The sequence below is a fragment of the Xyrauchen texanus genome, chromosome 10 (assembly GCF_025860055.1).
Source record: "Xyrauchen texanus isolate HMW12.3.18 chromosome 10, RBS_HiC_50CHRs, whole genome shotgun sequence".
In the NCBI taxonomy this organism is placed as follows: Eukaryota; Metazoa; Chordata; class Actinopteri; order Cypriniformes; family Catostomidae; genus Xyrauchen; species Xyrauchen texanus.
In genome coordinates, this window is record NC_068285.1 from 19,117,661 (window position 1) to 19,131,291 (window position 13,631).

The 13,631-nt window shown below is 36.5% G+C and overlaps 2 protein-coding genes across 9 annotated transcripts in view; both read right to left on the bottom strand.

The window, feature by feature from the left end:
* Positions 1-13,631, bottom strand: part of LOC127650078 (homeobox protein Hox-A3a-like) — a 48,038-nt gene that overhangs the window by 9,846 nt on the left and 24,561 nt on the right. For 3 of the 8 annotated variants that reach the window (XR_007971386.1, XR_007971384.1, XM_052135278.1), the window contains exons 1-2: positions 2,059-2,811; positions 499-559 (exon numbers count right to left, since the gene is read on the bottom strand). The exons of 1 other annotated variant lie outside the window; for it this stretch is intronic. The gene's annotated coding sequence lies outside the window, so the exon portion shown is untranslated. Of the gene's footprint in view, positions 1-498; positions 560-2,058; positions 2,812-4,784; positions 5,203-9,599; positions 9,660-13,631 lie in introns of those variants that run through there. 4 more of the 8 variants (XR_007971389.1, XR_007971387.1, XR_007971388.1 and 1 more) reach the window with 3 other exon arrangements.
* LOC127650087 (homeobox protein Hox-A4a) lies at positions 6,362-8,190 on the bottom strand. The gene is made up of 2 exons (XM_052135289.1): positions 7,724-8,190; positions 6,362-7,270 (listed from the first exon to the last, which is right to left on the bottom strand). Exons 1-2 carry the CDS (start codon positions 8,133-8,135, stop codon positions 6,945-6,947), a joined length of 738 nt encoding a protein of 245 aa, XP_051991249.1. The 5' UTR covers positions 8,136-8,190; the 3' UTR covers positions 6,362-6,944.

Below are 13,631 nucleotides of genomic sequence, written 5' to 3' on the forward strand. Positions count from 1 at the left end.
TCAAACTAAAGAAAGAAGGGCGGGCGACGTGGGTTGGTGAGTGGGATTTAAAAATCCTTGCATATGCAGTTTTAGCCTTTTGGACATTTACTCCATTGTCCCCCCTATTAAAACGATGACTAAGAGATTTCATTAATGGGTCACAATCTGCCAGGTGAAAAGTCAATTCAATAATCATAATTCATGTTATTCGTGTAATTCAAAGATGAAATAACATTGCAATTTAATTGCTTCTTAAAAGTTGTGCATTGCTTCTTATTTTAGATTAGTGTACTTGCTTGTATCCTGCTTTCTTCAAGACAACACACAAGTGGATAAAATTAAATTATAGGGCTTCAGTTTTTATACAGCCTGGCAAATGTGTAAGCCTCAGAATAATTGAAATGATAATGAGTAATATATATATATATATATATATATATATATATATATATATATATATATATATATATATATAAACATGCAGTAATCGTATAATGCAATAGAGTTATAGCTCACCTTAAGGAAAACTCAGATTCTCCTATGCTTAGTGATGAGACACATTCAATTATTTGGAGATCTACGACAAGAAATGAAAATAAAAGTGTTATAGTTTCTGTAGCAAACAATTTCTGTATTTTCACAGCACCATAACAGAAATCTAGGCAGTAATAACAATTGCACTGGCATAATTAACTCAACTGTTCAGTAAATGTACAGAGAAAAAAAAGTGTATATTTCTTTATTCATTTAAATATTTTAACAAGTTAAGTATTTATATTTCCAGTAAAACTAAATGCTGAACTGAATTGAGTTGAACATAAACAACAGACAAATAGACAAAAAGCTCAACAACTTCAAAGCTCAGGCTTTAGCGAAATATCAATATAAAATCGTTTACTTAAAGCTATTTATTATTATTATTTATTTTTATTATTATTATTTGCTTATACAAATATTTGCACTACTAATCTAATGCAGGCAATTACTAGGAAACCATAAGAATAAAAGCAAAAGTATCAAATTAAATGACATGTAATATCTAAATATATATATACATATATTGATGCGCGTGTGAAAATAAGAATGTATCGTCAATAAGAAAAAGACATTCAAGCAAATGTATCGTGCTCTCCCCCATTTTGTCTCCAAACAAGAGAATTTAGATCGAATAGTCATTAGCTCCCAAGCAGCGGCCGCCCTCAGTCCCCCAGCCCATAAATCAAGACTCGTGCGTCGTGACCTCGGCGCGGCAGCGTGCTTCTGGATGATAGTCCTTCTTATTTTATATCCTCGTTTCCAATGTGTGCCTCCGCAACAAACGGGCCGCCATTGCTCTGTGTGGCGTTTTATTTGCTGTCTTGTGATTTATTCTTCCTGGTAAAACCCAGTTTACACGCTTCAACCTAGAAGGCTACACACTAGTGGAACCAATTTGAGTCCAGGTACAAAGGGAAAATAATGCAATACAAATAAAGATGAATTATTATTAGTCATTCACACCTTTAAAAACATATTGAAAGAAATGCAATATTTATATCCTAAACAACTACAACTTAGTAATAACGGTGTGAAAGAAAATGTAATATTAAGTTTGAAAAGGAACGACAAATTACTGTAATAAAGCCGTATATGGAAACCAGATGAAAGCAAATTTAGTGAGTAAAGTCGGTGATATATTGCTATGTATTTTATTTTATTACTCTTTATTAAAATCTTTTCAATTTATATTCAGAGAATGCAGTCTAGTGTATCTAATAATAATATCTGTTCATCAGTATTTGGGAATTAGTTAACTTATTATAGATTCATTTACACAACTTTTGTGAGAAACCAAAGTTTATGTAAATTGATACGATACAATTGGGGTTTACTTGCACAAGTGTAATGGTTGTTTAAGTGCTAGTTAGGAGATAATAAACGTTCAATTATAAAATATGTTTTAAGTTGAGTTTATTATTAGAGACCAAACGGATCTTTAGTTCAGATCTCTCCTGTGTACAACCGCCAGTCTGTATACTGACCTTTCTTTTTTAGCCCCATTAATTCACAAGAGTAATGAACAATCAGCGGAAATACCTCAAAGTAAAATCCATCCTCATAGTTCGCAGGGCTTTCTGTCTTTTTGTGCGTGGAAAAACATATCCGTTCAGACAGCTGTATAACACCATCCGCAAAACGTCCTAAGGTCTTTCGCTCTTTTTATTTTTTCTCTCTCCCATCCCTCTCTCTCTCTCTCTCTCTCTCTCTCTCTCTCTCTCTCTCTCTCTCTCTCTCTCTCTCTCTCTCTCGCTCTCTCTCTCTCACTCTCTCTCTCTCTCTCTCTCGCAAGTCCACAATGACCCGACCCCACTTTCGTGAAGTAGGCTACCGCAAAAAGCAGATCAGCAGACCGGGGCGCGCACGCTACCCCTTCATCATAAAATTTCACCGATACCATGCGCCCCACTCACGTGATCCAGTGTGTAAAAACTTTTTTGAATCTGTGAATCATTAATAGAGACTGTTGTTGGCCCCACTTTAAACGCATCACAAAGATGGAAAAGAAGATGCACAGTTCTGTGTTTTAGGTAGAAAAAAAGCTTGCATCGTGGATTTCGGCAAAACTCTAGTGGTAGTGAATGAACGAGTGTGTTTTGTGTGTGGGAGGGGTCATAAGAGCAAGCAAAGAATATTTTGGACGACATGACTAATTGTGTGCTCGTGTTATTGAGAATGATTCTTGCATTCTGGACTCTCAAAATGTGCTTTATTGATATAAACCTAAACCTTTACTTTTTTACACGCACGATTTTGTTCAAATGCGTCATCCAAATGCTAGATACATGAAACATACATTTAAAATCCGATATACACCACTATTAACAAATACAGTATTCTACTCTCGTGTGTGCAATGTGGCCCTCTCTCGGTGATTGTGGTGAATTAGTCAACTAAGACCATGAATGGGAGTCAGAGGACCTACCAAGCATCTACTCGGACTTTTGAGTCAGCTCTTTCAACAGTACAATACCATAATTGTGCACACTATCTGTGTTGCTATATGTGTTTAACTTTTATAGCAGACCCCCTAACATTTATAGTAAGGCTACAAGAGTCATAGCTGCATCCATATTTACAGAGCGGTGGTCTATCAGGTTCACCAAATCAAACAAAAGAAAGGAACCCCGTCAGAAGAACGTGCTTGTTTTCGTTAACGTGAGTGTTTAGGCTAAAAGCTCCTCCACTGGAAGAGGTAAGGCCCAGTAGATAATTAATCACCTCAGTCGGGCAGGACGCCCCCAATGTTTTTTCTCTCTCTAGATTTTAACACGAGCTGAACTATTTCATCAGTTTAGCACCATAGTTCACAGGGAATTATTGATCGTGTCAAAGGCGATAAAACGTCTTAATTTGAGTATTAACAGCTGAATATGCTGTGCTATGTGCTGAGTGAGACTCAGATTGTCTCATGCGTAAACATGTTTTTGAAAAACCGCTCAAGTCGGACTTGGTTTTTCTTGTTACACATTTGGTAGTTGTTGCTTTCGTTATAGTATGTTCACCTGCCTGCTCACTAGAAACCGCTCGCACATTTCAGCATGGCTCCTAAACCTGACTGACCACAGCACCTATGAATAGCGATGTCACACAAAGTACGTGAACAGGACGGCAAGGGGTGGAAGAAATTCCTGTGTTTGAACAAAATGAGTTATATATTAATTTTACATGGCGTCGTAGATTTGTTGTAATTTTATCATAAAACGAGAACCTCAGACCAACTTGTTTCGACATGTTTATTGTTCAATCAACAGTTTGGCCTGCTGCGTATTGAAGAGGCGAACAGATAAGTTTGTATTTTCTCTCTAAAAGGTTTGTGGAGCTTCGCCAGGCACAGAACAAATTAGTTCTCAATACTGACATTTGGAGCTTTTAAGACAAAGTCAAGATTACTACATACATTGGGAGATAATTCCCCATGGAGTATAGCCTACTGCGGCAATCATCAAAGATATACAACTCAACGCAGTGAAAACGGCAATGGTTTTACCGTTTATTTGAGAATTAAATACAAGTTGGAGATGTAAAATCTTTAATAATGTCGCCTGTTTTTATTTATGACAGCGACTAAAAAGGGTACATTTTCCGTGAACCCGTCAATGCTATTACTTTAGTGGCTTACGAACAACTTACTAATTAATTATTAGCCTATAGTTTTATTGTTCTTGTTGTTGTTAGGTTTGAAATGTGTTTAATGTTTACCAAACCATCCTTTTTCGACCTGAGATAATGATATTGTATACAACAGTCACTGTTAATGTATGACCAGTCTTTTGACTGAGCCTTTCAATGAGTCGCGAGGAGCATTCTTTTCTGCCTGAAACTTGCCTAATCGGGATACATTTCGTCATCATTTAAGGATTTGTAAGAATGTTTTATATATCTGCTAGTCATCAGCTATAGTTACATCATTAGTATACTTACAAATCCAGCTGATGACTAACAGATATATAAAACATTCTTACAAATCCTTAAATGATGACCAAATAGCTTTTTTAGTATGTCCAGTCACATTAACTGATATAAATTATATTGATTCACTATATAACCTCTGTAGATAAAATGACCCACTACACGCATATGACCTTCCTCTGAAATAATAACATCTGAATTACTTATGGAAAATGTGCCAAGAGGAAGCTGTTTCCTTACTGCAATAAAATAAAAACATCTGATAAATTCACCTAACACGAACAACATTGTTTAGCCTATGTACAGTTTCATTGACAACTTTTTAGTTAGAATTTAAAGATTAGATTACTTACGCTATAGCGTATTTTGAAGGTTGACAGGAAGAGGAGCAGGAGCACGAAAGCGAATTCTGGGATGTCTCGCTGAGTGGACGGTCAATGGCAAAATGTAAAATCCTGCCGAACACTCTGAGTCTATTTCTGACCTGGTGGTATCTATTATTTAATAAGGAATGTCATGTGAGCCAGTCAATTAAAAATTAAGTAAGGTGGATTGAGAGGTTACTTTTACGCATTCGGGTGTCCTGGTGGAAGTTTAAATTTCCTTACTGTCAAGATCTGAATCAATGATAATGGATTATGACGATTTTAGTGGCTGCAGTTAAAGGTTTTACTCACGAATTTATGAATACGTTAACCCATACTGATTTCAAATCCACCTTTACGCTTTATTTGGGAAGAGACCAAACAGATAGAAAGTTCCATGTAATACTGTTGTTGTCTCCGATCAATTACTTGTAATAAGGTAAAAACTATAAACAGGATGCAAAATGTTACATCATATCCGTCTGCAATATTCGTAAAATGTATATTTGCATATTCTATATTCATGTAAACAATGAAGTAGGTACTCTATAAACTACGTGTTTTGTCTCATACAAAATCATCAAATAAATGTATATGCCATATTTAAGTTCCACTACTGCCCAATGCATTCGAGGAGAACAGGACCATGTTTAGGTACTGAATATGGCGAGGTCAGAGGTTAAGGGGTCGCACACGGTGCTTCAGTTTGATGATTGGATGGCTCCTTTCTGTTGGCTCCTTTGTGCCCTTTGCTTGAACCCCACATCAATTTTAGACCAATACGTAATACTAGTTAAGACTTCTGTTTGTTATTTAAATACACTTTGATGTTTGATGCACAACAGCATTATAATTCAAATAGAAATGGACATACATATTTTTTTATTGAAACTTTAAAGTTGATTGTCCTGAAAACGGACAAAAATCTATTTAAATGTCAGGGTCTATTTGTACGATTGTTAAGTGACAAATGTTGAGTGCCGTGTCGAATTTATCGAAGCGTTGTTTAGATTTATTTGCATACAGATTTGCTTATAGTTAAAAAATATTTTTATTTTTACATTATAACAGAAAGATATTTATAAATAAACATTGCATTAAGTTATTACCTAATAACGACGCAAAATCAACAATATGGTATCTTGTCACTCCCTGCTAATCCAAGTTAGTAGCAAGGCTATTGCAGTACACCCCGTTTAATTATTTTAACAAATGTCAAAATAGTAGGCATACGTCATTAACATTGTTCAGCAAAATCAAAACATTAAAAAAAACTATAAACGTCACAAATTTGGTGGCAAATTATTTTCGTTAATAAACTGAATATTTTTCATATGATGTCATAGTGTCTTTGAAATAAAATAAGTAAACTTGAGCTTTTGGACTAAGGTTTATGGAATTATTTTACGCTCTAAAATGTAAAAGTTGCTACAAATTCCCCATACCATGCGTGAATTGCTGTTGAACGAAAAGTTAGGCCTGTTTTAAATAAACAAAGTATTTTATGGATACTCAAGGTATGTTGGAATAAAACTGTATAATGTAAACTACGGTAAAGATAAAAACAAAAACATCTGTCACATAGACTACCTTGTCTTATCCATGAATTAGCCTACAGGGATAATACACAATAAACTCATATTTATTATTTCCACTGATGCATACAGGCTTACTTATACAACGACATAATTCACCAATATACAAATAACCAAATACACGAATATTCACAGCTTTGATGACGTAAATACAGATAATACACTAAAACATAAGACTAAGACAAATATGATGACTACCCCTTTGGAAATGGTTCCTATACTTGTGCCTTCATGTTAAAACGTCAAAGTGATTTGTTCACGCGTCAGTGGTGAACTTCACAAACAAGACGGTATGCCTTGGTTAAAGAAAGAGAACGTAACGATCCATTATCCAAGTTTAAGTACACTCTACTATTGTTCCATTAGAAAAAAAAAACATCTATTTATACAGAAAGGGTGCGTCCAGCTCAAATTAGAGAGGTTGGGAAGAAGAGGTTGGGGAAGGCAAAGTGAGGTTGCCTCGTCGGACACTGAATAAAAAGTAACCCTGTGAAGTATCCTAATACTGCTATGTGTTCTTCTTTCATGTTCAGTTCCGTTTGTGCATCTAGCACTATAGGTTCGAGGAACACGGCGTTGGAAGTAGTGTTTGCTGCTGCTGAGTGGCGTCCGTTTTCACTTGATGGTTGGCGGGAGCAGAGCTCGAGGAGCGGATCTTTGTATTTGGCAGCTTGTGGTCTTTCTTCCACTTCATACGGCGGTTCTGAAACCAGATTTTCACCTGACGCTCAGAAAGACACATTGTGTGTGCGATCTCCACTCGTCGACGTCGAGTCAGGTATCGGTTAAAGTGGAACTCTTTCTCAAGCTCAAGAGCTTGCTGGCGCGTGTAGGCGGTGCGAGACCTCTTGGGCACTCCTCCAGAGTAGCTGGCGGTCACTAAACACACAAACACATAACCGGGAAAGTGTTATTGACATTCTCCGATTTTGGTGAGAGGATTCCAGATAATTAGGTACGCTCACTAAACATTTTGAAGAACAATAAAAACGACTAGGACACGAGTGGTTCTTCGGAGACAGCATTCCATTTACACGCAACCAACTAATTTGGTAGCTTTGCAGCCAACATGCTTCAAAGCCTTTAAGACAAGTTGCTTGATTAAAAGTACTGGTTGCTAGGTCAAGGAAGTTTCTTTTGGGTGCCAAATGGCCCGGCGGAACATCAAGCAATAAATACAATTTAGAAGAACTGCTAATCACCGGGACTTCATCTCGAGGGCAGTAAATCGTCCAAATGAGCAATTACTACTGAGTATGCTCGCTATATGCCTTGCGACGAACGCTCTCCACAGGGTTCCAAGAGCTTTTATTGCCAAAGCAAATTACTTACCGGTATTAACATGGACCTTTTTCATCCAGGGATACACCACCGGCTCCTTACCCTTCTGTGTGCCTGGAAGAGCCTCTGGCACAAGGCTGCAATCCTTGTTTGCTGTTGAACCAGTACAGCTCTCTGTACTGAGGCGGGGTCCATGATTCTGCGGAACGGATTGAGGTTGCGCGTGATGACGGTCGGTGAAATCGTTGAGACCGTTAGTTGCCACATTACCGTATTCATAGCTCGGTTCGTGGTAGTTTGTTCGCGGGTATGATGCCTCCTCGTGATGGGGGAAGCCCGAGTCTTTCGGCCGCTCATAATAATCAGAGGGCATGGGCATGTATCCGTTCTGCTGGTATTCCTCGCAGGGTGGGAAAGAAGGTTCGATGTAATTTGAATTGATCAAGTAGGAGCTCATGATCATTAATTTGTGAAGTGCAACAATTCTAATTTTTATCGTGCTGTCGTTTTTCCTGATCTCACCAAAACCCACCTACTCGTCTGTCAAATGTACAAAGTTGGTAGGTCACGTGAGGAATGAGACCAATCAGCGCCTCCTGTGGGCATCGTGTAAACAAGCACCAATAGCAGGCCAGACATCAGCACAACGAAAATTGTCCAGGCCGTCTGTGCGTCTGATTTTGCGATTAAATCTAAATGTGACCGAAAATAATTATATGTAGGTACCATTACCTCGTGTGGAAGACGAAACAGCTGGATGAATGTATAAAATGTATATTAAAATGCACGAGAAACAGTGAAAAACAAGTGCAACAAAGGACGTGATATATCATGGAATTATCTCCTTGCAGTGATAAAGCCCATTCTGATGATAAATATAACCTCGACCTGTAAATTAAACACGTTAACATTCTAATTTCTCTAAGTTCCTCGAAAGAACCTTCATGAAGGATCATCACATCTTTCTAAAAAACAACAGAATCAGTAGGATATCCTAATAATGACCATCTATGCACCTGTTAATAGAAGGCTGTTTTCAAACAGGCAGCATCAAATAATATGTCTTTTGTAGCATTTAAATAGAATTACTAGACTTGATTTCTGGAGTTCTATCATGGATATTCCTTCCTCATATTATGAAAGATCAACAATGGGATTATTTGCTATATGGTAAAAGAGACCCACAATTAGCTACATTTGCAGAACTGTGCAAAATCTTTCAGGAAAGATAAAATGTTTTGTAAATACAGAAATGTCATATTTTCCCCATGGCATTTAGAAATCATTATGACAGTGACATATCTTGTATTGCTTTATATATGTTTATAATTTTGTTTACTCATGATCACAAAAAATGAAGCTGAGAATCTCGATTACATTACATTGTTCCTCCACCTCATTTGTGTATTGTGAAAGTGTCTGTATTAATTGTGTTTAGGCTACTCGAAACGGTGAGGTGGAAAGACCTCTTATGTTCTGCTGCACCGTGGCTCACACTGTTTTTCGCCTCCTACTCGAGCCTCGTTGGAGAGAGATGACATAAACTTTGAATTTGACTTTGTATTTGTATTATTCTGACTTATTCAGTTATGAGATGCAGACAGTGACTACTTATGGTATCAATTTAATTGAATGTCAGTCTGATTGATAAAATTATATTCGTATTAGTAATGGTCCAAGAGAAAGGAAATTAATTCAACATCCGTAAAAACGGACGCAATGTCAAACGTTTAGATGGTCAAGAAACACTGGCCTCTATTAAATATAAATCCTAAATCTATTTTGTTTCAACTATTTAACCTCTCCTGTAAAATAAACAACAGACTAGCTATTAGAGCTCTAATTAGGTATGAGAGCTTCATCATACTCTCATTGGACCTCAGTACTAATGCTATAATTAACACTAAAAATAATTTAAAAGTCCTACCTTGTGTGAGTTCGTAAGCCAGATAACATCCCTGACCTTGAAGCTGAATTGCTAGGGTGCCTGCCAGATTAACGAAAAGAATGACATCATCTTCTTGAGACATGTAGTTTCCAACGCTTATGCAATGTTTAATTTTCTTTAACATTTCTGTGTAGTAAAGCAACACCTGACCCGAAATAAAAACTCATGAAAAGTATACACAGAACCTTCACGAATTTGTCTTAACTAAACTATGTGAGCCACGTGCGGCCCCACAGCCTCAGAACAGCTCGACACTGTTTTAGCTTCCTTCTTTAATAGCTACAGAGATAACGTCGGTCTGACCTCTCAGTGACTCAGTTTCCATTTCGCCTCTTATTAATCTTGCTCATTGACAGTCTTTGTTAAACAACAAGGCATGCCCTCTGAAAAGGTGACATTTTCATATTTGTTAGACGCATTGACCTTGCGTTTACCCCAGCCTTGGACTTCGTTTCTCCCATTGAAAAAATCCCTCAGAGAACTTTAAAGGGTCCTTCATGAGGTCGGTGGTTACTAACTAACTATCTAAACAAACAAATAAATAAATAAAATACAATAAAATAAACTAAGCCGTTATTGCAACCCATCTGTAAACCCATTGGCCTTTCCAAAAACGCTTTAGCGCATGCTTCTATAACAGATTTTCAGGCATTAATGTTATTAGCTACTAATATTATTGTCATTGATGTTTTAGTTATTACAGAATATAAACTTTATTATGATATGAATATTTAAATAATAATAAAACAATACATTTTGGTAAAATTGTATTGGTATAGCCAACCGAAAGGCTATAACCAGTAATATTATCTGTAGGCAAGGCTAAGTTTTCTGAACCCCATATAAAATTATACATTGACGTCTGCTATTCATTATATAATTTGTGTACTCTCTGCTTTGAGTACAAAACTGAAGGCCTAAATTCAAACATGCGGCAATCTCTAAATATGGAGAACAAGTCGAGTAGATGGAAAACATTTAGCTTTTTGCTCTACTGCACAAATACACAGCAGAATAAACATTAAATGTTTTCCACATGAGTTACCTTTATAGGTCTACTAACAAAGTAAATGATAAAAACGCGCATACATTGTTCATATATTCTTAAATTATAGTGTTTGAAGACGAGGGTCGCTTTTCCTACAACTGTACCCGGCTTGGGTACAGTTGAAACTCTACCCCGGGACAGTTGGAACACTCATTTATAAAGTGCTAAATATGGCATTATGCATAAGTTAAGTGAAATATACTGACACATTTTATACCCTCTGATTGTTTTAAAATATTTCTAATGCTTGTATATATAATTTCTAACGCATCAGCTGGAAATGCTCTCTTAGGTTTCCTCGCTGATTCCAGGCATCCAGTAACATGCACACACATGCAAACCAACCAAAATACCAATTTACAATCATATTTTTGCACTAAATCTACTTTATCTACAAAATACATTATCTATCTATCTATCTATCTATCTATCTATCTATCTATCTATCTATCTATCTATCTATCTATCTATCTATCTATCTATCTATCTATCTATCTATCTATCTATCTATCTATCTATCTATCTATCTATCTATCTATCTATCTATCATCTGTCTGTCTTTCTAAGACAAGTAAGCAAAACAAATGATTTCATTAAGTTTTCTGACTTAATAAAAGCTAACAAAACTGTAGAAGGAGCATTGGCAACCATATTTATTATGGCACGGGTACAATTGTAGCACAGTGTTTCACAGTGGTTCGAACTTGCATTAGAGGGGAAATATTTAGTGTTTCAACTGTCCCTCTTTTCCAAATGTACTTGGTCTACACTAGGCCTGAATATCACACTAATTAAAATGTTCCTCATAAAACGGGATATAAATATCTTAATAGATACAAGGTTTGACATCGCGTCTTCTGTGAACTAAAGGCACGGATTGTAAATTAAACCAAATTAGCATGCAACCCCAAACTTGCACATACTGGGACGAGGTTACTTGCATTTAACGAGTTTTATATATTTATAAATGTGTAGGCCTATGACTATGGCTGTGTTTATATAGCCGTTTGTTGGCTCAGATTAGTTTAGATTGCAAATATTTTCACACCAGATTTGTTTTGATTAAAATTTGAAAACCGTGCTGGAATGTTATTATTATTTTTTAACAATTTGCTTTATTCATTTTTTGTAAGAAAAAAAAAAACACGTTCAAGCACGGTTCTGTATATTTTAATAAAAATCAATCCGGTGTGAAAATATTTGCAATCTGAACTAATGACTAAACGCATAATTGCCAATATGGTCTCATTCTAAGTAACATTTTAAGTATTCTATTTGTGACTGATGGATTTTGACAATTAAATAATCTCTACAAGATATTTTATATTTGAGGATTTCTCATTCAAAGCATTTAACGCCGTGCAACAGAAGAAATAAAGAACAAAATAAAATATAGGGTTGAATATATAGATTCTTTATCTATGCATGTTTGGAACGAGATTCGTCGCAGATGGACAAAATTATCAAAATATCGAATTTGTACGATATCATATCATTTGTAGGGAACTTTGTTTAAATTTAAATTCCGTCTAAACCTTGTTCCCCGGATCTATGAAAACAAAGAAATGCTCATCGCGGAAAGATTATCAATCCTAAATGCAAATGTCACGTCGATCTTCTGGTCACCAAATGCGATTTATTCAAAGAAAATTCACCAATCAAACCCCCTAATAAAACCTGAATACTCAATCTTTAGCTTTAGAGTCGAAAGAGGTAGTCTCTTGGGGATGCTAACCTAGGGTCACCCAGAATGCAGAGTTCACTGCGAGGTTAGACCAGAACTCGCGGGATTCACAGCTATTCCATCTTTTGTGCCATTATAAAAGTGGCACTGCTCTCTTCCAGAACAGATGACAGCTACGTGTTCTTCAGTAAACTTTTAACCCCAGCCCTCCCCCTCCCTTTAAAGTCTCATTCTCTCTCGCAAACAAACAAGCACAAATAAAACACATGAAAACAAACACGCATTCTTTCTTTCTTTCTTCTGTAACGTCTCCTATATTTTCCATTAATTCCAGTGTTGTTAGACCAAACCTATTTATACGTTATCAAGCAACATTTTATATTTAGGCCTATGGCAATCAATTTCGTTCAGCTTAGATTCATGCTGCATTCTGATATATTTGCAAACCATTTTCATTCAACTGAGAGTCCCTGCCATTAAAGTTGTATGTGGGAGTTGTTATTCTCTCTGTTTATATTTTCTAGCCTTATAGGGAAAAGGAGCGCCCATGAGGGTGACACTGAACTTGGCCAAAAGCGAGCTCTGCTGGTGGTTTCAGCGTGTGCACATTCATCTTCCTGCCACCGCTGACCTCGCGTTGAACCAGGAGCCAAGGCATTTTTCTTCAGTCTCTCTCTCTCTCCCCCTCATTATCTATCGAATTCTGTCTATCTCCCACTCGCCCTCACAATTCAGTTTAAGGATGCGGGTATGCCTATTTCCTCAACTCAAGCATGCAAAGAATATGAAGAGTCTGCATTAACAGTTATAATTGATTTAAAAACAATACTGCGTTCCAATTAGATTTTCTGTATGGTTACGACAAAAATAGACCTGTGTTGGTATATTCGGTTTATTATCACGAAAAGTATGATTACTTTTAAATACATTAGCATATTGTAGTTTCTATATAGAGAGCACAATGTTCAAAGAGGACATATCTATAGTCCCTAACTTAAACAAATGATGGCAAAACAATCTGTGGAGGTAATACAAAACAAAACTCTGGATAAAGCAAGACGTGTCCACTAGTACATACTGGAAAATGACCGTAAGTGCGGCTCCACATTCGTAACACTATTTATTTGAATTGAAGTAGGTTAGGCTATTAATACAGTCTATGTGTGGGATTCCTACCTTTCTCTCATACGTTTGAGGTAGGCCTGGCTTGAGACAAATCTGTGCAACCACATCTAAACTGATTTTTCTCAACACATATACGTTCACAAATTGTAGTCTT